At 38.2% G+C, this 25,881-nt stretch overlaps 1 protein-coding gene and 2 pseudogenes across 1 annotated transcript in view; 2 read left to right on the top strand and 1 right to left on the bottom strand.

The window, feature by feature from the left end:
• Positions 1 to 25,881, top strand: part of Ppef1 (protein phosphatase with EF-hand domain 1) — a 77,156-nt gene that overhangs the window by 9,223 nt on the left and 42,052 nt on the right. The window contains exons 3-5 of the mRNA XM_055615732.1: positions 386 to 432; positions 21,430 to 21,596; positions 25,406 to 25,442. Coding sequence (XP_055471707.1) covers positions 386 to 432; positions 21,430 to 21,596; positions 25,406 to 25,442 — 251 coding nt within the window. The remainder of the gene's footprint in view (positions 1 to 385; positions 433 to 21,429; positions 21,597 to 25,405; positions 25,443 to 25,881) is intronic.
• LOC129683119 (CCHC-type zinc finger nucleic acid binding protein-like) lies at positions 16,653 to 17,641 on the top strand (annotated as a pseudogene).
• On the bottom strand, positions 19,995 to 20,737 carry LOC129683107 (ubiquitin-40S ribosomal protein S27a-like; annotated as a pseudogene).

Here is a 25,881-nt window from a genome sequence, read left to right as displayed (position 1 = left end):
CATATATTTCTTAAGTTCTCTCAGTCTCATTTGGAATATAAGAATGATGACAGTCTACTTATAGCATAGGGTGGTTCTGAGGATTGAACAAGAAAATAAACATAAAAGTCTTAGTATAGAGAGCTTAACTCAAAATAAATAAAACAATACATAAATGGCTAAAGCAAACAGTTCCAGATGCTAACCCTCCAACTTCATGTGCAGCATAGGAGGGGGAGGAAGAATCTGTAGAAGCAAATTGCATATTGAATTAGTATCATCAACATAAGGTGAAAACCCAATCCCATGAAAATACTTGTGGTATTTGAGATTTAAAATTCTATAACAAAATGAGCATTGCATTTTGGTTCCTACTGAATATTGATTTTTTTCATTTGTATTCCAGGTGATTTGCATGGCAAACTGGATGATCTTCTGTTGATATTCTATAAGGTAAATACTTGTTTTCCTAACTACTTGTGCTTTTATTGTTGAGTGAGGGCAGTTCTAGGGTGGATAACAATATTAGTTTTGTTGTTTGCATGTCTATGAACACAAATATAAATGTAATATAACATATGCTTTCTAGAAGCTCAAAGATTTGTAGAATTCTATCTATTGATTTTTTTTCACACATCTCATAAGATTTGTTTTTTAAAAATGTAATTAGATTTTTTGTTCACCAATGTGATTATCTGTATATCAGTTAGAATATTTACCTGGCTGTTTTTATTATGTCATAAAGGATGAGATGGCACAGAAACAAGAGAAATGCAATCTTTTATTTTGCTTGGAAATTAACATGTCATATAATGAGTCTTATCGCACACTAATTATGTCTGAAAGGAGATTTCTTTAGTCAATTTCAAATTGTTCTCTTCTCCACCTTGCTTCAGCAGCTCTGTATTCAGTTGCCCTCCTGCTGCTTCATCTTTTGCACAGAGGCTATAAGACAGTGTGGCTGACATGGAGTAGATCTGTAGCCCTTTGACTGGATTCATTTCTCTCTCTGAGCCCATAGTTGCTACCCAAATGTTTGCTTCTAGGATGATGACATCTAAAAAAAAAATTGATCCTGGGGCCCCAATGCTATCTTTTAATGTTGTTCTTATACATTTTGCTTTTTGAAAATGCGTTTATTGTCCCTTATCTGCCATCCTCATGACTAGCAAGATTAACCACAGTTTATTTTCTAGCTTCCATATTATCTTGGGCTTCCACTCTGTATGTTGTTTTATGGATAAAATAATGAAATTATCCAAGAGCATTTTTATTTATTATATTTTTATTTAAATTTTTTTGTATACTATATTATGATCATATTCTTTCCCCTCCCCAATCTCCAAGATCCTCTGCGTGTATCTGCCAACCCATCATCAAGCCCATGTTCTCTCTGTCTTTTCTCTCTCTGTCTGTCTCTCTCTCATACACACATATCCAATAGCATTTTAAGGGAATTATATTATAACAGAAATGCAAGATTTGGTTTCATTCGTCCATAATGGCAACTTGGCCAAAAATGAGACAGGCCAAGCTAGAAGTAAGTCAATGGATGAGGCATTTTGGAAGGAATTTAGATGACACCTCAGGCAGCCTAAACAAGTTTACAGTGCTACCAGGGATGTTCAGAGGAGGTTGGAAGCTCCCCAGGCAGTTGGTTGGTATAGGGATTCCAGACAAAGACTTAATGATAGGGAGCTGAGGGAGTTAGTAAAGAGAACTTCTAGATATAGCCATAGTATTAAAGTAGGGAAGGAAAAGAGGCCAGTATGAGAGGAATGGGAGGATTGAAGGATTAGAATGTGCACTAGGGTCAGGGAGTAGCTGTAAGGTCCTTAGGAAGCAGGAGGGGTAAGAAGTTGTAGGAGAAATAGTCCAAGGTGATATGAGAATCTGAGGTGGAATCCAGAAAGCAGGTTACAAGGAAGAGTAAAGGACTATCAACAACATGGAGGGCAATTATCAGGAAGTTATATGTGTTGAATGAGTTGACCCCTTGGACCTAGAGCTGAGGAGCTGAGGAAGACATTTAGTCAGAAACCCTGGGTCTGAAAGGAGGCAGGCAAAGTGTTAGACTACTGTGAAGTGTTCATCCTTGTAGGAACACTTTCCAGATGTTGGAGCCAAGGATCAGCAGCATCCTTAAGGTGGGGGGGTCCACATTTATGTAGAGAAATATTTCTGGATGAGGCAAATTAGAGAGGGTTTATTTACCATGACATGGGGCCACACCTGGCCAAATTGGAAAGGTGTAGGAGAGGAAGGGTGAAGTGCTGAAGTGAAATCTCAACTTGTCCAGTGTGAAGACTAGTTGTCTGACTTACCACATTCCTTCATACTAAATGTTCAGAAGTCCAGTTCTGCTATTGCTCACAGGTACACTCTGAGGGTCGAGATATGGAGAACAATAACAAAAGCAATCTGGCAAGTCTTTAGCTAGAGACTTTGGTAAATATGTAAAAAGGAAAAGGGCTGAGAGAGTTAAATAGGGACAATGGTCACTAAATTCTAAGACATTTGGAAAAGAAACATTTTTTTTTCTAGTTTCACTTCATTTATTTACTCTTGTAACGTGGTGCATTTCTAAGCCTAGACACCACTCTAACGTGCAGAATAAGAGAATGCAGGTTGTGTGTGGACTAATCCTTTTCGGTTAAGTGCATGGCATTCCATGGATCGATTACTGAGATCCAATGAAAGTTTATAAAAGTTAGATCAACATTGGGGTTTTCTTAAAATTTTTTTTTAACTTTTATTAATTACATTTTATTCATTTTGTACCCCCCCCATAAGCCCCTCTCTCCTCCCCTCCTGGTCCCACCCTCCCCCCTTTCTGCATGCATGCCCCTCCGCAAGTCCACGGATAGGGGAGGTCCTCCTCTCCTTCTTTCTGATCTTAGTCTATCAGTTCTCATCAGAAGTGGCTGCATTGTCAGGGTTCTAGGTTATCTCTACAGATAGTCCTTGGTTGGAGTATGAGTCTCTGGGAAGTTCCCTGTGTTCAAATTTTCTTGTTCTGTTGCTCTCCTTGTGGAGTTCCTGTCCTCTCCAGCTCTTACTATTTCTCACTTCTTACATAAAATTCCATTCACTCTGCCCGTCAGTTGGCCATCAGGCTCGGCATCTGCTTTGACAGTCTGCACAGCAGAGGCTTTCAGAGGCCCTCTGTGGCAGGTTCCGAGGTTGTTTCCAGTTTTCTTCTTCTGGCTTTCAGAGGCCCTCTGTAGCAGGTTCCTAGGTTGTTTCCTGTTTTCTTTTTCTCCTGATGTCCATCCTCTTTGCCTTTCAGGATGGGGATTGAGCATTTTTAGTTAGGGTCCTCTCTTTTGCTTAGTTTGTTTAGATGTACAGATTTTAGTGGGTTTATTCTATGTTGTATGTTGATATGAGTGAGTATATACCATGTGTGTCTTTTTGCTTCTGGGACAACTCACTCAGGATGATCCTTTCCAGGTCCCACCATTTACCTGCAAATTTCATGATTTCCTTATTTTTCATTGCTGAGTAATACTCCATTGTATAGATGTACCACAGTTTCTGCATCCATTCTTCAGTTGAGGGGCATCTGGGCTGTTTCCAGCTTCTGGCTATTACAAATAAAGCTGCTACAAACATGGTTGAGCAAATGTCCTTTTTGTGTACTTGAGCCTCTTTTGGGTATATGCCTAGGAGTGGTATGGCTGGATCTTGAGGAAGCGCTATTCCTAGTTGTCTGAGAAAGCGCCAGATTGCTTTCCAGAATGGTTGTACCAGTTTACATTCCCACCAGCAGTAGAGGAGGGTTCCCCTTTCTCCACAACCTCTCCAGCATGTGTTGTCCCTTGAGGTTTTTATCTTGGCCATTCTGATGGGTGTAAGGTGAAATCTCAGGGTTGTTTTGATTTGCATTTCCCTAATGGCTAATGAGGTTGAGCATTTCTTGAAGTGCTTCTCTGCCATTCGATATTCCTCTACAGAGAGTTCTCTGTTTAGCTCTGTTCCCCATTTTTTAAGTGGATTACTTGGTTTGCTGCTTTTCAGCTTGTTTAGTTCTTTATATATACTGGATATGAGTCCTCTGTCAGATAAAGGGTTGGTGAAGATTCTTTCCCAAACTGTAGGGCAGTCACTTTGTTTTGATGACGGTGTCCTTTGCTTTACAGAAGCTTTTCAGTTTCATGAGGTCCCATTTATTGATTGTTGCTCTTAGAGCCTGTGCTGTTGGTGTTCTGTTCAGGAAGTTTTCTCCTGTACCAATGAGTTCTAGTGTATTCCCTACTTTTTTTTCTAGCCGATTTAATGTGGAAAAGAAACATTTTTGAGGGGGATCCGAAGGTATTATGGTATGATCAGAGATTGAGTCCTGGAGTACAGCTATCAGAACAGAGTACTTTGACAAGATTCTTTAATTGCACTGGCAAAGTGACAAAGAACATAAAAACTGGGAGGTGCTAATGCAAAGACTGAACAAGAGGTGGTGGGTGGTAGGAAGCATCATAAAAGGAACTAAAGGTGAAATACAGCATTCGAATGGAAGCAAGTAACATCTCAGGAGTTCTCTAGTGACATTATTTAGGGAATGGAGATTACAGGCCCTGCAGTAAAAGAGAAAGAAGCTACTCTGGCATGGATTGGGGTAGAAGGAAGGTAAGGCAGCTGTTTGAGGGTGGTATATAAGAGCCAGGGGTTAGAATTTTACCAAACTCAAGGTGAGAAGTTAAAATGCAAATTGGGCATAGAACAAACCATGCACATTATCTGATTGACTTAACAAGGGGAATTAAGGGAAGGACTATTGATGATGGCAAGATTTCACTTTGAACCTAGAGGGGACAGAAGCTCCACAAGGAGACCAATAGAACCAACAGACCCCTAGGCCCAGGGGTCTTTGCAAAGACTGATACTCCAACCAAAGACCCATGCATGGAGATAACCTAGACCCCTTGCTCAGATGTAGCCCTTGGCAGCTCAACCTCCAACTGGGTACCATAGTAAAGGAAACAGAGGCTGTCTCTGGCATGAACTCAGTGGCTGGTTCTTTGATCACCTCCCCCTTGGGGGGGGGGATACAGCCTTGCCAGGCCACAGAGGAAGACAATGTAGCCAGTCCTGATGAGACCTGATAGGCTAGGGTCAGAAAGAAAGGGGGAAGAGAACCTCCCCTATCAGTGGACTTGGGTAGGGATATGGGAGGAGAAGAGGGAGGGAGGGTGAGATTGGCAGGGGCTACAGCTGGGATATAAAGTGAATAAATTGTAATAAATAAAAAAATGAAAGAAAGAAAAATATTTTACTTTGAGAAACTAACAAGAGATCTATGTTAAACATGAAGATGATATTAGTAAACTGTATTTATTGGCTTCTGAGTGAGGGATAAACTCCTGTACTAATACACTTTCATTTCTTGATCATGCTTGTTTTGGTTTCATGCTTGCCAGGATGTGAACCTACTGTGCTCAGTTACTTACTGTGTCTGGGATTCATGGTAAATGAGTTGATTTTAGTAGTGAGTGCCAAAAAGAATATTAGTGGCTGTATTAAGATGATAGGTATGTTGATTTGGTTCACTGTGGTTGCTTTTTCGGTCTTTGTATGTATCTTGTAACACTGTGTTATATATCAGAAACATAGATAGTAACCTTTACTTTTAAAAGGAAAACAAGAATAATGAGGATAAGGCATTGAGGGCAGAAGGAGTCAGTCACTAACATCATTAGTATTTTCAACTATGGCACAAGAAAAAGTGCTGAAAACACACACACACGCACACACGCACACATACACAGGCCCTTGCTATGTAACCTAGACTTGGACCTCAATCCCAGGCGCTCTAAAATTCAGGATGGCCCTCCTTAATTATCCTCCTGAGTGCTGAGGTTACAGTAGTGAATCACCATGCCCAACTTCTATTACTACTCCTCCTCCTGCTGCTACTACTATACAGGGTCTCACTCTGTTGCATTGATTGGATTGGAACTCACTATGTAGACCAGGCTGGCCTTGAACTCACAGAAATCCACCTGCCTCTGCCTTTGAGTGCTGATATTAAAGACATGTGCTACCATGGCAGGCCTCATTATTATTTTAAAGGAATTTGTACTAACTAAATAAAGATATTTTTATCTTATTGGGGAAATGCCTGAAAAGATGTAGAAAACAAAATGACAAGATACTCTAATGAAGACGGTACAGGGCCTCTTAGCCTAATAAGCAAGTACCTAAGATAAAGACAGTGAAATGCAAAGGCAGAACAAAAGATACATCCAAAGAAGTACTCGCTAATTTTAAAAGCCAACATTTTTGACCCTTTCTCTCTTATTTTGGTCTATAATTTCTTGCTGAATGATAACAATTTGCATGAAGGTGGAGCTACATAAAATCAAAATTCAAACTATTTGAGAAGCAGTGTTTCAATGTGAGCAAAAGGATACCTCACCTATCAGGTTGTCAAACTTTAGGCTGCATTCCTTTCTTCACTGTCACTCCTTGGTTTCAAATATGATCTTTTGGCATCTTGAAATAGTCATGATTCCATTCAGCTTTATTCAACAGGACAGACCGTAGGTCTTTACTCAAAGATCATTAATCATATATCAGGGAAACACTTTCTTACACAAGGGCCATCCAGATTTTCCTGTCTAGTTCCTTGTTCCACAGATTAGTGATTAGGAAGGGAAGAGGCAAAAATCAGATATTATGGCAGCAATGAAAACATGCATCCTTATGATAAAGGGAGATGTGTAATTATAAAAACAAAGAGTAAATGAGGTAGTAATAGTCCATGAACTAGGACTGGGTAACATTGGTAAGAGTCTTATACTTCTCAAAATAACCTCAGGGTATTTTTAGATCGATAACCTCCTTGACCAAGAATGTTTTAGGTTGTGTGACATAGTCTGTTAAGAAGCAAAGGAACAAATGACACACTTTTAAAATTCCCAACCAAAAAAGATTAAGGTAACTCAAACACTATTTTAACTTTTAAAGGTGTAAGTTTCCATGATGTGGACAATTCATATAAACAATGCTTACAGTACAAATGAATATAATTATTGAGTCTTAGGTGTGGGAGAATGGGGAAAACTGAAAAAAGAAGAGGAAGATTAATTAAAAGAGCAATGGCTTAAAAAGTAGATAAAAAGGAAAAGATGGAGAATAAAGCAATATCTAGAGAGGTGGTGAGTGGTGGATTATTTTCTGTAGCATCAGATACAAACCTTTCTGCTCAGATCATAGTGGATGCACAGCTATGAGCTAAGCAATTGTTTCTGGGCATGGTGGAATTTCTGTGATGGGCTCTGATCTCACTGCAATATTTTGCTCTCAATGAGTGTAACAACAGCTCATTGAATCCCAGTCCAGTGCAATGCTTCCCTTTAGCTCATTGACAAGAGCTATGGGTTGAGTCATGTTGGTGTGAACCCCAATCTCCAAAACTTGTTTAGAACTAGCTAGTGGTCAAACTTTAATTTATGTATTATTATGCTTTAAAGAAAACAAATTTGAATTTGGGGGAGTAATTTGGTCAACTGTATCTTCTTGGGAAATTCTAAAACTAAAAATACCCAATATTTATGTCTTACTCTGACTTTTTTATTCTTTGCCCTTTTTTATTCTCAGCCCTAAAGAAACCAGAAGCTTTGCTGTAACAAAAAATTCTTATTCATTTGTCAGTTGGCATTTTGTTATATACTTTCTTCCTCATCAGTTTCTCTCTACATTATAATATAAGCAGGGCTATATGCTCAGGCTTGATCCAGGTCAACCAAGTCTGAGAGGCAGTAGTATTACTGGCATGTCTTGCCATTTTGCTTTTCTCTTCCAAGTGGTTGGTTTGGCTCAAGACTTATTTTATGGTGCTGGGAGTTGAACCTAGGGCCTCCTACAATTAGGCAGGCACTGTATGACTGACCTATTATATTCTTTATCCTTTGTTTCATTTTTTAAAGAAGTTTGAGACAGGGTCTTAATAAGTTGCTAAGGCCAGCATTAGACTCACTCCAGAGCCCAGGCATGTATTGGACTTGTAATCCTCAGTCTCATCCTCTTTAGTAGCAGGATTACAGTGTCAAGACTTTAGCATTATAAGTGATCATATGCAAACATGAACATTTCTGCTAACTTCTTCACTTAATAAGCTTTTTATTTGATCTCTGTGCTACTAAAGGCATAGGCATCATATAAAAACTAGAGCAACATACAAAGATGATTGTTCATTTTATATATATAAAATATCATTTATGAATGAGATAATATGCTAAAACTTAGCAACGTAGTATGATTAGGAAGAAATTATTAAGCCATGTATGGTGGCACATGCCTGTAATCCCAGTACTCTGGGAGGCAGAGGAAGGTGTATCACTGAGTTCGAGGCCAGCCTGGTCTACAAAGCGAGTCCATGACAACAAAGGCTATACAGAGAAACCCTGTCTCAAAAAACTAAGGTTGGGGAGGCTGGAATTATTGCACTGACAACAATTTAGTGGGAAGTTTGATTGATAAAAAAGACAAGATTCCCTGGGATTAGTTCCTAGTACAGGGATAGAGGTAGGGAACACAAGGAACAAAAAATAGTTGACATTTGTATTGTGATTGGTATTTGGAGCTCTAAGGGTACTGGTGGGACACTAACTTCATTGACTTCCTGGATGAAGTGGCTAGTCTTTGAGTTTGAGACAGGATCTTGCTATGAAACCATGTTTGTCCTCCAACTTACAACAATCCCCCTCATCTTCCCAAATGCTGGGATTCTAGGTGTGTGGCATTGTGCCTGATTTATTATTTTATTTTATCTTGAAACAGCCTCACGATACAGTCGAAGCTAGCCTTGAACTCAAAATCTTATCCTTTAGCCTTCTGAGTACTCCTGAGATTGCAAGCATGTACTACCATTCCCCGGTTAAGGAATGGTAGTTTTGGCAAGGCTTTAAAGGACATTTAATAATTTAGTAAGGGCCCAGATCATGAAGGAAAGTCTCAAAGGACAAGGAAGATTCTGTTACATACATATTCATATTGCAATAAATTGTGGATTTCAGATTAATGATTACTATTGAGGAATTGTTCTTAGATTTTAGTTTCTTTAGTATTTGATTATCCTATTTTATTTTATTTTATTTTATTTTTTGTCATTTAGCATGTTAATACTGAGATACTAACAATATTTCATAATCCCATCTGGCTTGGGAGATAATTTTTCCCCTTTTAGGTACCATGCTCTTAACCACAAGAGACCTTTGCTAAAAGGGCATTTCTACTTTATATGTCTTCAAATGTAATTTTATCATCAGGTGAAACAATTTACATATCATTAGTTGGGTCATGTTTTTATATTTTATTTTCTGAAAAGGTTAATTCTAATCAGCCACTTTTGCTTAAGTGGAGTGACCAATTTGAAATACTTCATTTAGAACCTCAGCCTTGCTAACATTACAGGATGTTTCTTCTCTCATTGGAAGGAAAGCTTGAAATTGTAGATCAGGTATTAGTGAATTAGTTTGTTAAATTGGTGCTGCAAGTGGTGTTCCTGAAGCTGAAAATGAGCTGGACATGGACACAGAGCAGCTAATTAACTCTTAACCCTGTGGGTACCATACTGAGGCTGTCTGTTGGGATCCATTTTGTCTTGTTTTGCCTTTTCTTTCCCTCATTCTCCACCTCAGCCTTTTCTCATAATTTTCCCACTGGAAAGGTAATCAAACCCTTTATTTCCCATCACTGGGATACTTCCTGCTGCCCCTGGGATGAAGTGTTTTTCTTTTTTGAGGAGACTAAATCTTCAACATAGAGGTTATAAAAATGAAAATTGCAACATTATGGAGTTGAAGTTGAGAAGTTATTGTTTGATATTCCTCAGGAAAATGGCCAGTTATGTTAAAATAAATTTCAGATGTGTATTGTAAAATGCTTCAGTAGGAAATAGGTAAGAATATAGGAAAATCTCTCATTTTTTGTATGCCTATTCAAGTTAATTTTATTCTGCTCCTTTTTAAAAATCCCTTGCAGATCATGAGTGCTTTTCAGAATTGTAGTTATCCCGTTTTTTTTGTTTTGTTTTGTTTTTTATAATTTTTCACTTAATATCCATGTCATAAGTGATATGTTATTTATTAGCCCTGCAGCATGAGTCTGGGTTGACTGGAATTTTTGCTCATTTGAAAGGAACTGAGAGAGATCTCATTAACAGGTGCCTAAAGAACCTAGAGACTCATGTCATAGGAGACTTAGTTGCCTTACTGCTTGAAGACTAAAATGTTTTCTAACTTAGATTATGCAAAGTAATTTGACTAATTCTAAACCAGCAAGACAGATATATATCCAGATAAATGTTGCCTGTGTTTGAAGCCATTACCTTGAGAGGCTTAATACTTAGAAGGTCAGTATACACTTAAGATTTCTTTTAATTGTGGGGGTAGGGTGAGGAAGTGTTTGTGTGCATGCCTCTCTGTGTGTGTATGTGTATGCATGCACACGCACAGCTTTTGCTTGTATATATGGAGGCTAGATGTTGACATTAGTGTCTTTCTTTCTCACTTTCCACATATTTTGAGGCAGGGTCTCCCAAAGTAACTGATGCTTACTATTGTCTCTGTCTCTATTATCATTTTACTTGTTTCTGTTTCCTAGTATTGTAGTATTGTGGTTATACATCTTTACCACCACAGCAATCTTTAAAGTAAGTTTTAGGAAGCTGAACTTGGGTCTTCATGCTTGCCTAACAACTACCTACTTACTGAGTCTTCTCCACAGTCCTCATGTGAAACCTGAATCTGTATTTTTTTTCTTTGACTCACTGCATATCAAGACTACAGCTGTTAATTTCTAAGAATCTTAATTCATGGAGCAAGAACTTTTCTAGTCATATTTTATTTTATTTTTTCTGAGACAGGGTTTTTTTTTTTTGTATCTCTGGATGACCTGGAACTCACTCTGTAGACTAGGCTGACCTCAAAGTCACAGAGATCCACCTGTGTTTGCTTTCCGAGTGCTGGGATTAAAGGCCACTGCCCAGCTTTAGTCACATATTATTTTTTTATTCCAAATCTTATTAAGTTATGATATAAAAAAATGTCCTCTGAGATATTTTTCAGTTTGAATTTATTACAATTTTATTTTATGCCATGTGTAAAGTTAATTTTCACAAAGTTTGCATGGACATCTGAAAATTAATTGTTTTTGTAAAATATTCCTTATATATATTAAATTTATTGTATTTTATCAATTTTGCAATCTTTATTTTAGCAGTCTAAATATGTGTGTTATATATTATTGTAAATATCAACCTCAATACTTAGTACCTTAAAATTCCAAAGTTTAGAATCTACAAGTTTATATGGGTCTGAAATTTGGGTTTAGCTTAGCTGTATGGTTTTGGCTCAGGGTTTCTCATGGGATTCTAAGTAAGTTATTGTATAACGGTGTGGTCATCTGAGAGATTGACTGGATCAAAAGAACCCATTGTCATGATGATTAACTCATGGCTGGAGAGATAGCCCAGTGGTTAAGAGCATTTCTTGCAGAAGACCTGTGTTTGGTTCCCAGCACCCACATGGCAGTGCACAACCATTTTTAACTCTAGTTTCAGGGAATCTGATGCCCTCTTTTTACCTTTGAGGGCATTGCACACATATTGTGTGTGTATGTGTGTTAGTGTATGTGTATATGTGCGCGTGCGCGCAGACAAGCACTCATACACATAAAATTAAATAAATAAAGCTTTAAATCTTTTAAAAGTATAAAAAGGGATGGCTAACTCATATGGCTCTAGGTACAGCATTTCATTTCTTTCCTAAGATGATGGGCCTCTCCACAAGGCTGGCTGACCATTCTCATAAAAATAGCAATTAGTTTTCCCCAAAATGAGTAATCTAAGCGAGAAAACCAGGAAGCTGCAATGTCTTCTATGACTTAAATCTCCAAGTTTCACATAATCACTTGTATTTTTTTTTTCTGTTTATTACAAACTGGTCATTAAGTCTGTCTTACTCAAGTGGAGGAAAATTAGACTTTACCTTTTAAAAAAGATTATCAAGATTTTATGGAAATTATTAAAAGCAACAATTCAACATGAGTATTCACTACCTTTGTAGTTTTCAACAATTTATTCTTGTACTTGTGATTAGAATATGAAGCAAATATTTCTTCTTTCGATATTGATTTTGTAATATATATATATATATATTTTTTTTTTTTGAAAAACACATTTTTTCTTTTTATCTCTATATATCTCTGGCTGTCCTGGAACTCACTTTGTAGACCAGGCTGGCCTTGAACTCAGAGATCCTCCTGCCTCTGCCTCTGGAGTGCTGGGATTAGAGACATGCACCACTGTGCCCAGCTAAATATATATTCTTTTTTAGAAAAATGTTTTATATTTTATTTCTATTTTTTTAATTATACTTTACTCACTTAGTATCCCCCCTGTAGCTCCCTCCTCCCTCCTATCCATGCCCCTTCTTCTATCTATCCTCCCCCTTCTCCACGCATGCCCCTTCCCAAGTCTGCTGATAGGGAGGTCTTCTTTTCCTTCCTTCTGATTCTAGTCTATTAGGTCTCATCAGGAGTGGCTGCATTGTCTTCCTGGGTGGCCTGGGTTAGGCTGCTCCCCCCTCAGGGGGAGGTCATCAAAGAGCAGGCCAATCAGTTCATATCAGAGACAGCCCCTGTTCCCATTACTATGGAACCCACTTGGACACTGAACTGCCATGGGCTACATCTGTGCAGGGGTTCTAGATTATCTCCATGCATACTACTTGGTTGGATTATCAGTCTCAGGAAAGACCCCAGTGCTCAGAATTTTTGGTTTTGTTGCTCTCCTTGTGGAGCTCCTGTCCTCTCCAGATCTTACTAATTCCCACTTCTTTCATAAGATTCCCTGCATTCTGCCCAAAAGTTGGCCATAAGTCTCAGCATCTGCTTTGATAGTCTTCAGGGCAGAGCCTTAAATATATATTCTGTATGAAATGCTTTTGATCATGTCATAATGAAACTTTGTGATGCTGTTAAATGCTTCATTTTTTCCCCTGGTTCTAGGGATCATATCCAAGCCTTCTGTGTGCTAAGCAAGTATTCTACCACTAAGGGATATTACTACCATCACCACCTTTTGAATCTATCTTGCTATAGCACCCAAGCTGGCCTTGAACTTGTGCTGTAGCCTGAATTAGCCTAAAACTTGTACTCCTTCTTCCTCTAACCCCCAGTGCTAGGATTATAGATGTATTATACAATACCTAGTTAACATTTTAATCTTAAATTCCATCTTGTCGCTTGTTGCTATTTCCATTCTTCTCTTTGTTGTATTTACTTGCTTTCAATCTTCTCTAACCTGTTAGTATATATATTTTCAGAAATATATACCTGTTTTTGTTTTAATACATCTTTCATATTTGAATGTGAAAATTTAACTCATTTACATGTTTGATTTTTTTCTTCTAGTGTTCTTTCCCATTTATTTTGCTTTATTTTTTATTTCTTTATGTTGTTTTGATGATTTTCTTTTGCATTATTATTATCTTTGAACTTTTAAAATTAATTTTAAAGTTGTATTTAAAAATATAATTATTTTCCATTTACATTGATTACTTTCTACATTACTTTCCTATTCTTGGTATTTCTAATATGTCATATATATTTATTAAGTAGTTATACATTTATTTTATACTATATTTCTTAGTTAGGATTCCTATTGCTATGATAAAATACCATGACCAAAAGCAAGTTGGAGAAGAAAAGGTTTATTTGGCTTACGGTTTTATATCATAGTCGGGCATTGAAGGACATCAGGACAGGAATTCAAACAGGCAGGAACCTGAAGGCAGGAGCTGATGCAGAGGTCATGGAGGGGTGCTGCTTACTGCCTTGATTCCCCTGGCTTGCTCAGCCTGCTTTCTTCTAGAACCCAGGACCACCAGCCCAGAGGTGGCCCCACCCACAATGGGCTCCCCGCATTGATTACTAACTAAGAAAATATCCTACAGTAGGCTTGCCTATAATCCAGTCTTATGGAGGCTTTTTTTCTCAGATGAGGTTCTCTCCTCTCCTATGACTGTAGCTTGTGTCAGGCTGACATAAAACTAGCTAGCACACCATGATTCTCTTTTACTCAGTATATCATCCATTTCTTATGCTATTTATTTACTTACTTACTTACTTACTTACTTACTTACTTACTTACTTACTTACTTACGTACTTACTTACTTACTTATTTTTCAGGCCAGGTCTCATGTTATACAGCTTAGGCTGGCTTTGAACTCTCTATGTAGCTAAGGATGACTTTGAATATATATATGATTCTCTTTTTTCAATGTCTCACATGCAGAAATTACAGGTGACTGCCATCATGCTCAGTTTTGTGTGGGGCTGGGGGATTCATGCATAATAACCTAGCAGTCTGCATACCAAGCCTTACTTTTTAGATCCTTGACTTTATTAATTTCTGTATATTCAATCTGAATAATATATTGTATTTGTAATTTTAAACAATTTTCTCTTCTGGTTCTAGAATTTTTGCTTACTACTTAAATGCAATTTTGATAATATCATATTGATTTATGTTTAATAATATATTTGAAGGCTAACTGTTCACAGTTGTATTCTTTCCTCTTAGTCTTTCCTTGCCTTGAAGACAATTTGTTACTGTTGTAAATTGGTTGGAGTATTTTGTTGAGTGCTTTCCTTTGTGAAACATATGCAAGCTATCCCTTTGAGTGCAAGCACATTGAACATCGAATACAGTGGCTTTGTATTATCTACTTGTTTGTTCCTCACAACTGAAACTGTGTTTGGTATACATGTATGCGTGCTCATTGCTTTTGTGGTACTAAACTACTACATATTTTTTTCTTATATTTTGAAGAACCTTTGAATCCTTACATGTCTGCAAATATTTGTGTGCTATTCTTAGATGCTAATGATGTCTTTGTTGATATAGAACTCTTGTTTCATGGTCCCTTTTTCTCTTTAATTTGTAGATTTTATTATATCATCTTATGCCTTTTTTACTTGAAATGAGAAGTATCATACCAGGCTAATTCTTTCTCTCCCTCACCCCCCCCCCCTTTTCTTTGCTTTTCTTTGCATCTTCTAAGATCTTTATCAGGTAATGGAATTTCTCCCCTATTATGCCTAAGAGTCATGAGCTTTTTCAAACATCAAACTGAAATTTCCTTTTAAACATTTGTTTCTAATTGTATGTGTGTTTTTGTGTCTGCACATATGTGTGCATGCATATGAATATGGATACCTATGAGGGTTGTTGTGAGACACCCAATATAGGTGCTGAGCCCTCTGCAAGAGAGACAAGTTCTCTTAACCACTGAGACATCTCTCTAGCTCCTGAAGGCTTTTAGCCATAAAAAAATTTCTTTCAGTATTATTTTAATTATTTCTTCTCCATGAACATGGAATGAGTATTGTTAGCATGTTACTTTTCTCAGTTTGGTTTTGAGCACTCACTTCTCTCTCTCTTTATCTCTCTTACTCTCTCTGTCTCCCTCTCCCTCTGTCTGTCTCTCTCCTTCCTTCCCTTTCTTCCTCCATGCCTCCCTTTCTTCCTCCCTCCCTCCCTTCCTTCCTTCCTTCCTTCCTTCCTTCCTTCCTTCCTTCCTTCCTTCCTTCCTTCCTTCCCTTTATTGTTATTTTCCTTCATTTTTTTCTAATGGGGTCCCATGATTCTCAGGCTGGCCTTACATACTCAGTATGTAGTCAAGGATGACACTGTATTCCTGTTATCCCTGCCTCTGTCTCACACCCAAATGCTGGGATTCTAGGTGTGGAACACTGTGCATGGCTACTACTCATTCTTTATGAATTCTATCATTTTTGCCTTTTAAAAATCGGTTTGTACTTTCAAGCCAGTAATATATTTCAACTTTTCTTTAGTTATCTCTTATCCATTAATTTTTAAAACTTGAATAGCATATTTTGAGCCCATGAATTTTAAAACCAAAATGAAAATCAAACAAACAAAAGCACAGAATCAGAAACTATACTATACAGGAAAAAGAAAAAAACAAACAGTAAGGTAAAAATCCTCCCCCCCCCCCATTTAAAAAATGCATTACTACCAACAAAAACCCAAAGAGACAAACAAAAAAAACCTACAAACCCACCATTGAGCTGATTTTGTGATGGCCATCTATTGCTGGGCCTGGGCCAGTACTTAAGTGTGGTTTATACCCAGTGAGACGCCGTTGGAGAAAACTAATTTTTCCTTTGCCAGAAGTTGTCAACTGGGAATAGCTTATTGGCGAGGGATGGAAGTTCCTGTCTACTTCCCCATTTCAGTGATAGAATGCTTTCTGGCTTGGACCTGTGCAGGTCCTGTGCTATGGCCTCTGTGAGTTCATATGTGCATTGGTCCTGTTATGTTATAAGGCCTTGTTTCCTAGGTGTCCTCCATCCCCTCTGACTCTTATAATCCTTTTGCCTCCACTTCTACAGAGTTTCCTGAGCCCTGGTGGACGAGGAAAAGTTTGATAGACATATCCCATTTAGCACATTAAGCATCTCATTTTGAGGTCTCTCTCTTCTGCACATTGTCCAGTTGTTGGTCTCTGTATTAGGCAGTACTTGTTCTTAACTGCTGAGCCATCTGTCCAGCCCTTCCCATGATTAAAAAAAAAACTTTTATTCTTTATACCTTATAATTTTCTTCTGAAATAACTGCCCTTTGTTCTTTGACTTTTGTTACATGGAAACAGTTCCCACACTTTTGCAAGTAAGATCCAACATTTCATGAAGCCCAGCCAATGCTGGCCTCTCTATATAAGGCATGCCTTAGCTGTGGGTTCCTTCTTTCTGTTCAGACTTAGTTCTTCCATATCCTTGCCTCAGGGCTCTCTGCTGCTGATTCCTTAGCCTCTTTCAGAGCCTGTACATCTCATTAGAGTCTGCCATTCCTCTCAGCTATGTATTCCAGCTGGAGGCTAGAAGGAAGAATATTAAAGGTGCAGAATCCTTCTCTTTTTCTGTAAGTTTTGATGAATATAGCTTATATTTTTGTAGCAGTTTACACCATAAACTATTAAGAAAATGTGGCAGACCCACATGTGGCACAAGCAAGGACCCTGAAAATGAATACTTACTGCTTTGTGAATCGCCTTCCTGGACCTGTGTCTGAGTCTCCACCACTGTTGGCAGCTCAGACGTCAAGCTCTAATTGCAGCTCTGAGCAGCAATGAGTGCTTCAAGTGTGGATGATCTGGCCACTGGGCCAGGGAATGCCCTACTGGTGGAGGTTGGGGTCATGGAATGAGAAGTCACAGCAGAAGGTTCCAGTTTGTTTCCTTGTTTATTCCTGACATCTGTTACCACTATGGTGAGTCTGGTCATCTTGCCAAGGATTGTGATCTTCAGGAGAATGCCTGATATAACTTTGGTAGAGGTGGCCACATTGCCAAGAACTGTAAGAAGCCTAAGAGAGAGTGAGACCAATGCTGCTACAACTGTGGCAGGCCAGGCCATCTGGCTCATGACTGTGACCACGCAGATGAGCAGAAGTGCTACTCTTGTGGTGAATTTGGACATATTAAAAAACACTGCACCAAGGTGAAATGCTATAGTTGTAGTGAAACTGGCCATGTAGCCATCAGTTGCGGTAAGACAAGTGAAGTCAAGTGTTACCGCTGTGGTGAGTAAGGGCATCTTGCACATGATTGCACAATTGAGGCTACAGCCTAATTATTTTTCTTTGTCACCCCTCCTTTGATGGTTGTATTATTTTCTCTGAATCCTCTTCACTGGTCAAAGGTCGGCAGATAGAGGCTGTTCCCAGGCCAATGAGCTTTACTTGCAGTGTAAATGGAGGAAAGGGGTGAAAAAAAAAAAAAAACAAAACACCTGAATTTCTGCATTTAACTACAAAAAAGGTTTATGTTTAGTTTGGTAGAAGTGTTATGTATAATGCTTTGTTAAAGAACCCCCTTTCCGTGCCACTGATGAATAGGGATTAATGAATGGGAAGAGTTCAGTCAGACCAGTAAACCATTCTGGGTTTGAGTGCATTCCCATGTATGAGGTAAAACCAATTCTGGAAGTGTCTGAACTTCCATAAATAACTTTAATTTTTAGCATAATGACGGCCTTGGATTGTCTGACCTCAGAAGCTATTAAAATAACATTGATTAACATCTGCATCGGGCCCTCATAGAATATACAGTTGAGCGGGAGTAAACTGAAAAGACAAACATGTTAATGGCTATGCCAGGGAAATTGTGATAAAAGCCTAACAATGGAGGAGCTTCATCCCAGTGTTGATGCTGGACATATAGATTGTGAAGGCAAAGGTGTAGGACACATTTTTTTTCAAAGACTAAATCTACACAGAGTAAACATCGATACTCAGAGTTAGCACAATTTGGAGCTATTCAGGAATTGCAGAGAAATGCATTTTCACAGAAATCAAGATGTTATTTTTGTATACTATATCACTTAGACAACTGTGTTTCATTTGCTGTAATCAGTTTTTAAAAGACAAATGGATAAAGCAACTGAAGTCCTAGAAAATAGAAATGTAATTTTAAACTATTGCAATAAAGCTAGAGGAGAAAGGGGAGTTTGAAAAAAAAAACTCTTAAGAAAATATAAAGTAATGTAATCTTAAAAATGGAAATATCATGGAGGTCATAATTAATGAATCTCTTTATTTGTGTGTATGATTTGTATGGAATTATTTGTATAGATAATGTTCAGTTCCCAAATATTACTGCATGGTAATTAAAGAGGGGTGCCATTGCCATTTGCAGAGGAAGAAAAGGTTAAAAACTTTCTCAGAGATAACTATGTATACATAGAGCCAGAATGTGGTATTGGTTATCTTATTACAATATGCCACTGCTTCCCACCCCACTTACCTTCATGAAATATAATATACTTTGTAAATGATTTTTAAAATCTCTAAGTCATGGATTATAAACCTGTATTGTTTTAAAACTTTTTATACTGAAATGTATGAAAATGTATAAAATGCCTGTAAATGGAAGAATGTTTAATAGAAATAGTAAGATTTTCTTACATTTTTGAAATCTAACAAAAGAACTAGAATATAGTTTGAAACATTAAAATAATTGGAATATGTGTATACTTTCCTGAATATGACATTTCAGACGGAAAATGTATATTTTGGCATAACTTTTCTTGTTGTAAAACATTTTAACACATTCGATTGTATCTTGCTGTGAAGTAGAAATGCACTTGGCTATTTACTTATCAAGTATGACACTGAGAAAATGTAACCATGTCGTACATATTTGTTTTGTTTTAGACTTTTATAGTGAAGGACTGAACAAGTTAATAACTATTTTAAAAACTAGTGCTTTCTTCTAGACTCAGTTTCTTAATACATACTGGGTAGAGGCACCAGGTATGGCTATATCTGTTCTCTGGCATATCAGTTCTATCCCAATCATACAATATACCACCATCCCCTTTCCTGAGTTCTTACATGTTCATTATCACAGATGACTTGGCAAGAGATACATTGTCATCTCCATTTTGCAAATTGAGAGAATTACAACCCAGTGAAGTTTAATATAGGGCCCTTTGAATGAAAATGTCATGACTGTTGGTTTAATGTTTTTCTTTGGGTAGAAGTGTCCCTGTTTTCAGAGAGAAGGACAGGATATGATATGCACTTTTTTAATAGTTACATTATGTGTTTTCTTCTTTTTTTTCCAGTTCCTTTTTTTTAATATTTTATTATTATTATTATTATTTACACTTTATTCATTTTGTACCCCCCATAAGCCCCTCCCTTCTCCCCTCCCGATCCCACCCTTCCTCCCCTTTCTGCAAGCATGCCCCTCCCCAAGTCCACTGATAGGGGAGGTCTTCCTCTCCTTTCTGATCTTAGACTATCAGTTCTCATCAGAAGTGGCTGCATTGTCATCTTCTGTGGCCTGGTAAGGCTGCTCCCCCCTCAGGGGGAGGTGATCAAAGAGCAGGCCAATCAGATTATGTCAGAGGCAGTCCCTCTTTTTCCAGTTTCTTTTTTTAAAATTTTTTCAGTCACTTCTTTTTATTAACTCATACTGAACTACTTGTCTTCTGATTTGTTGAAGCAGTAAGTCAGATAATACTTGCCATAGTAATGTCTGTCAAAGTGGCTGGCTATGAAAACCCCAGCACCACATTCACCAGAAGGACAGTCTCAACAAAATGGACTAATTTTGACATTTTTCATCCACCCTTATAGTATTTTAGCACAGCCAACTTTACCTTCTTCCTCTTATGGTTATTCTTCTTGGGAGCGGTGTAAGACTTCTTCCTTTTCTTAGCACCACCATGAAGTCTTAACACAAGATGAAGGGTGTGCTCCTTTTAAATGTTGTAGTCAAATTACAGCTATCTTCCAGCTGCTTACCAGCAAAGATCAGCCTCTGCTGATTAGAAGGAATTCCTTCCTTATCCTGGATCTTGGCCTTTACATTTTCTCAGTATCCAAGGGTTCAAACTCCAGTGTGATGGTCTTCCCTGTAAGGGTTTTTGCATCTTGGCAGAGGCTCCACTGCAGATGGTGGATTAGAAAAGGATGTGTTTTCTTTCTTATTGGATTTTTTTTCCTATAATATATTCTGACCACAGTTTCCCCTCCCCCAAGAGGATATCTACTTTGGTAGGACAAATCCTAGTTCCTTTCAGAGAAAATTCATAGTATGTGATGAGCAGAATAAGCAATCTCTATCTTGCTTGAAATCTCTCTGTCCCAGTCTCATTCTTTGGTTCTAGGTCCCTTGCAAGTTATGTGCCTTGGAAGCTCAAGCCAGTGAGCAGATTCATTCCAATTGGGGGGGGGGAGGGGATACTTGGCCTCTTTTCTGTTTCAGCACGAACAAACACATAAACCTTATTTTAAAAAGGGCATTCTTAGGTTATCTCCATGCATAGTCCTTGGTTGGAGTATCAGTCTCAGGAAAGACCCCTGTGCTCAGATTTTTTGGTTCTGTTGCTCTCCTTGTGGAGTTCCTGTCCTCTCCAGATCTTACTAATTCCCACTTCTTTCATAAGATTCCCTGCACTCTGCCCAAAGGTTGCCCATAAGTCTCAGCATCTGCACCATGGCAGTTCAGTATCCAAGTGGGTTCCATTGTAATAGGAACAAGGAGTGTCTCTGACATGAACTGATTGGCCTGCTCTTTAATTACCTCCCCCTGAAGGGGAGGCAGCATTACCAGGCCACAGAAGAAGACACTGCAGCCACTCCTGATGAGACCTAATTGATTAGGATCAGAAGGAAGGAAAAGAAGACCTCCCCTATCAGTGGACTTTGGGAGGGGCATGCATGCAGAGGGTGGAGGAAGGGAGGGACGGGAGGAGGGAGGGAACCACAGGGGGGATACAAAGTGAATAAAGTGTAATTAATAAAGAATTAAAAAAAAGAATCTAACAAAGAAACGAAAGAAAATCACAACAAAGTTAAAAAAAAAAAGGCATTCTTTTAACTCCTTGTTTTCTTCCCTCTCCTTCCACAGAATGGCCTACCTTCGGAAAGAAATCCGTATGTTTTCAATGGTGATTTTGTAGATCGAGGAAACAATTCCATGGAGGTTCTAATGATCCTGCTTGTTAGTTTTCTTGTCTACCCCGCTGACCTACTCTTGAATAGAGGGAACCATGAAGACTTTATGATGAATATGAGGTAACATTGATTTTAGACTTCATCTTTTAATCCCCCTCTGGGATTGCCGCTGGGTTTAGTTCCCAGATGATAGGTGTAGGTGAAGCTGTATAGAAGGAAAGAGAAGATGAATCTCAAGGACAATCTCCATGTTCTCCACCTTGTTCACCAACCCCAGCCTTTGAGCTGAGTGTCAGCTACTTTGAAGCCCTCCTCTTACTTCTTCTTCCAGCCCTGTATTTCCTATTCCTCTTTATTATTTTTTTTTATTTCTTGCTTTTTTTTTTCATAGTCCAAATTACATGCTGGGTAGACATGTTAGGTCAGGTTTGTAGGTATGATAAGTTGTGCGAAGTAAACTCAGAAGTTTCTGTTGTTTTTCTCAGCTTGCTTCAAATTCTGACTCAGAAGCTAGCACAGTGTTTTACATTGATGTGTGTATTTTTTTTTTTTTTGGATGCACAGGGGCTATATGCAAATACTATGCCACTGTTTCACAAGAGCTTTTTTTTACTTTATTTTTTTATTTAACTTTTATTAATTACACTTTATTAATTTTGTATCCCCCATAAGCCCCTCCCTCCTCCCCTCCCCATCCCACCCTCCCTCCCCTTTCTGCATGCATGCCCCTCTCCAAGTCCACTGATAAGGGAGGTCCTCCTCTCCTTCTTTCTGATCTTAGTCTATCAGTTCTCATCAGAAGTGGCTGCATTGTCATCTTCTGTGGCCTGGTAAGGCTGCTCCCCCCTCAGGGGGAGGTGATCAAAGAGCAGGCCAATCAGATTATGTCAGAGGCAGTCCCTCTTTTCATTACTATGTAACCCACTTGGACACTGAACTGCCATGGGCTACATCTGTGCAGGGGTTCCAGGTCATCTCCACAAATAGTCCTTGGTTGGAGTATGAGTCTCTGGGAAGTTGCCTGTGTTCAAATTTTCTTGTTCTGTTGCTCTCCTTGTGGAGTTCCTGTCCTCTCCAGCTAGCAAGAGCTGGAGAGGATGTGTGTATTTTTTTGTGTGTGTGTCCTGGTAATTGCTTCTGGCATAGTTGTTCATAAACATTTTTTAGAGTACCTGTAACATAGTATTTGTACTATGTGACTCACTGGAGAGTTGAGGGATAAAGACTTCTTAAACTGTGTAAGAATTCTGTCTGAAAGGCACAGTAGGTAATAAATGTTCCCTTCTTTCTTTTTCTTTTCTTTTTATGGAAAAATAGAAATCAATTTGTTCTAGAAAATAGAGGTTATAGAATGTACCATGCTTTGGGAACTAGGCTTTCAGGTGCTGTGATCAAAGCTCAAAGATCACTTTTGTCTTTTGGGCAGTCTCAACAGCTGACTCAAGTATAGAGTTTTAGTCCTAATTCTTGAGGTGTAAAAGCAAATGCAAAGAACTATAAAGAACAAGAATCTAGAGTATTATCAGAAACTTATCTTAGTGCTATAGGAAGGAAAGCTGAACAAACTATAGGGAGCAAGCCAGTAAGCAATGATCTTCCATATCCTGTATTCAGGTTTCTGCTCTGAGTTCCCTTCATGATGGACTGTGATTGGGATATGTATGCTGAAATAAACCCTTTCTTCTCCAAGTTGTCTTTGGTCATAATGTTTTATCACAACAATAGAGACCCAATTAAGACAGTGTTTGGTAGGGATGGAGATGTAAAAGATGGTTGAGTGTTGTGAAGGACTATGAGCATGTATCTAAAGATAAAAGAGTACCACTGAAGAATATTATGCCTATTTTTAAAAAGAAGAGTCATTTGGAAGAGGGGCAAGAATGGATACAGTGATGTCAATTAGGAAGTAGTTGAAGAAATTGTAGCTTCCTATTTAGACTAGTATGATGGCAATGGAGAGGAAAAAAATAGATTTAACAAGACTTTGGTCAAAAACAGTTTATGGCTTAATAATCTGATATCAAGAGGAATTAATCAAGGATGAGCAGGCTTGGTTTAAAGGCATAACAGTATCATTCTGAAAGGGAATAAATTCAGTCTGAGATAGGTTTATTTGATGTATGAGACAGATATGAAGTGTAACCTGGAGTGTTACCCTATAGTATTGACATTAGATAGTAATTGAAACTCTGGCTTGCCAGGGGTAAGAGTACTAAAGAAGAAAGTGAAGGCAATGGATGGCCTAGGAACGAATCTGAAAAAATAATTCTAATAATGAAGGTTATGTGAACGAAAACTTGTGAGGTAGTTTTAGAATACTCTGGAAGTTTACTTTCACAAAATGGAAGGGAGGAATTTCTCTAGAAGGATGGTACAGCTAATTATAATTAGTGTTTCCTACAAGTTCAGAAAGGTAAGGATGCTGTCTTACTTTTTCTGTTGCTGTGAAAGATACCATGACCAAGGCAATTTATAAAGGAAGGTGTTTAATTAGGAACTTGCTTACAGTTTCTGAGGGTGAGTCTATGACCATCATGTTGGGAAGCATGGAGGTAAGCATGCAGGCATGGTACTTGAGAAGTAGCTGAGAGCTTATATTATCCACAAGCAACAGACAAAGAGGAGAAAGAGAGAAAGAGCAAGTATGAGAGAGAAACAGAGACAGAGGCAGACACAGAAACAGAGAGACAGGAACAGAGGGAGACACACATAGAGGGAGAGACAAAGAAAAAGGATACAGACAGACACACAGACAGAAAGATAAAGAGAGACAGAAATAGAGACAGACTGACAGACACACACAGAGGAAGAGACAGAGACACAGAGAGAAACAGACACACACACAAACACACATGCACACACACACAGAGAGAGAGAGAGAGAGAGAGAGAGAGAATGGGCCTAGATTGGGCTTTTGAACCTCAAAGCCAACCCCCAATGATAACACCTTCTCCAGCAAGGCTATACTTTCTAATACTTCCTAAACAATATATCAACTAGGAACCAAACATTCAAATATATGACCCTATGGGGCTCATTCTCATTCAGACCACCACAGATAGCAAGATGTATATTGGTCCAACAATGTGACACCTTTGGTGAGTACAGGGAGGGAATTCATCTTGAAAAATATAGTTTTATACTGGAGAAACCTGACATCATGTGGTCTGTATGGAAAAAAGTGGTAAGTGTGCTTTGTTCCTACTTTATCTATTGGGGATTAATAGTACACATTCTTATCTAGGTGTGGTGTTATATACATTTAATCCAAGCACCCAGGAGGTGGAGGTGGATTCAAGGAGCTCCTAGTTGACATAGCAAATTCTAGTCCAGTCTACATGAAAAGAATATAGAATATTCTCCTAAAGCAAGAAAATATAATTGAAAATATCTGTTAGCTTTTGTTATCCAGACATTAAAATTCTCAATACTTTCTGTTAAAACCTTTAGTGCCATTCATTTAATCACATGATCCATGTCAGAAAATGAATGGAGAACCAACTCATCTTAAATGCTTTTTTTGTGTGTCTTTCTTACTCTTTTCCTTTTTTCTAGTCATTCATTTTGAGTGATCAGATGTCTGAGCAATGCCATCTAGATGAAGTCTTCTCCATACTTCTTCCTCCATCATAGCACACCTCTCAAAATACTTGTAGCCTTTACATAGCCCCTGGTATACATTTGTTGTCTTACAGCTCTACAAGTATCTGGTTTTTGTTTTTTTGTTTTTTTACCCAGATACATTCTAGGCTTCTTGAGAGGAGAGGTAGTGTCATTGGTTGCTTTTATTCTTTCTCAAAATGCTCCAGAAAGACTGTGATAAGTATTTCAACTGAAGTCTACAGTCTCTTGAGTTTCGACTATTTGATAATAATGAGACACAAGTGGCTCTCCTTGCAATAATTAATAGTTTAAGATCTGTTTTTCAGATACGGTTTTACAAAAGAAATTCTGCATAAATACAAGGTAAGACTTGTACTTGTTTTGCTGTGGGGGAAAGAAAGCCAAGCAAAGACCAGATTGTTGCTTTAGGAAAGGTGAGGGGGCTAATGAAGGGGATGGGGGAAAGGGGAGGGAAGGTGGGACTGAGGAAGTTGAGGGAGGGAACTTTAATTGGGATATATAATGACTAAATTGTGAAGAAAAGAAAATAAGAGGCAACCAAAATAAGAGGGGCATGGGGAGTTCTATAGCACAGAACTAGAGGTAGTTATTAGAAATCTATAAAATGTATTGGATTTCAATATTATTGTTGTAACAGGTCAAGTTGCAGTTGATCTAGTATTTTAATGCTCATGTTGCATTATTAAAGTACTGGATCTATCACACTGGGAAAAAATATGTGCCAATAAAATAATAAGCACAGCAGGGAACCCTCACCATGATAGAATCTTAGATTTTTCTT

This window comes from Psammomys obesus, unplaced genomic scaffold, assembly GCF_907164565.1.
Source record: "Psammomys obesus unplaced genomic scaffold, mPsaObe1.curated_primary_1811, whole genome shotgun sequence".
In the NCBI taxonomy this organism is placed as follows: domain Eukaryota; kingdom Metazoa; phylum Chordata; class Mammalia; order Rodentia; family Muridae; genus Psammomys; species Psammomys obesus.
The sequence above is the reverse complement of the archived record's forward strand: the minus strand, read 5'-3'. Positions and strand labels throughout refer to the sequence as shown.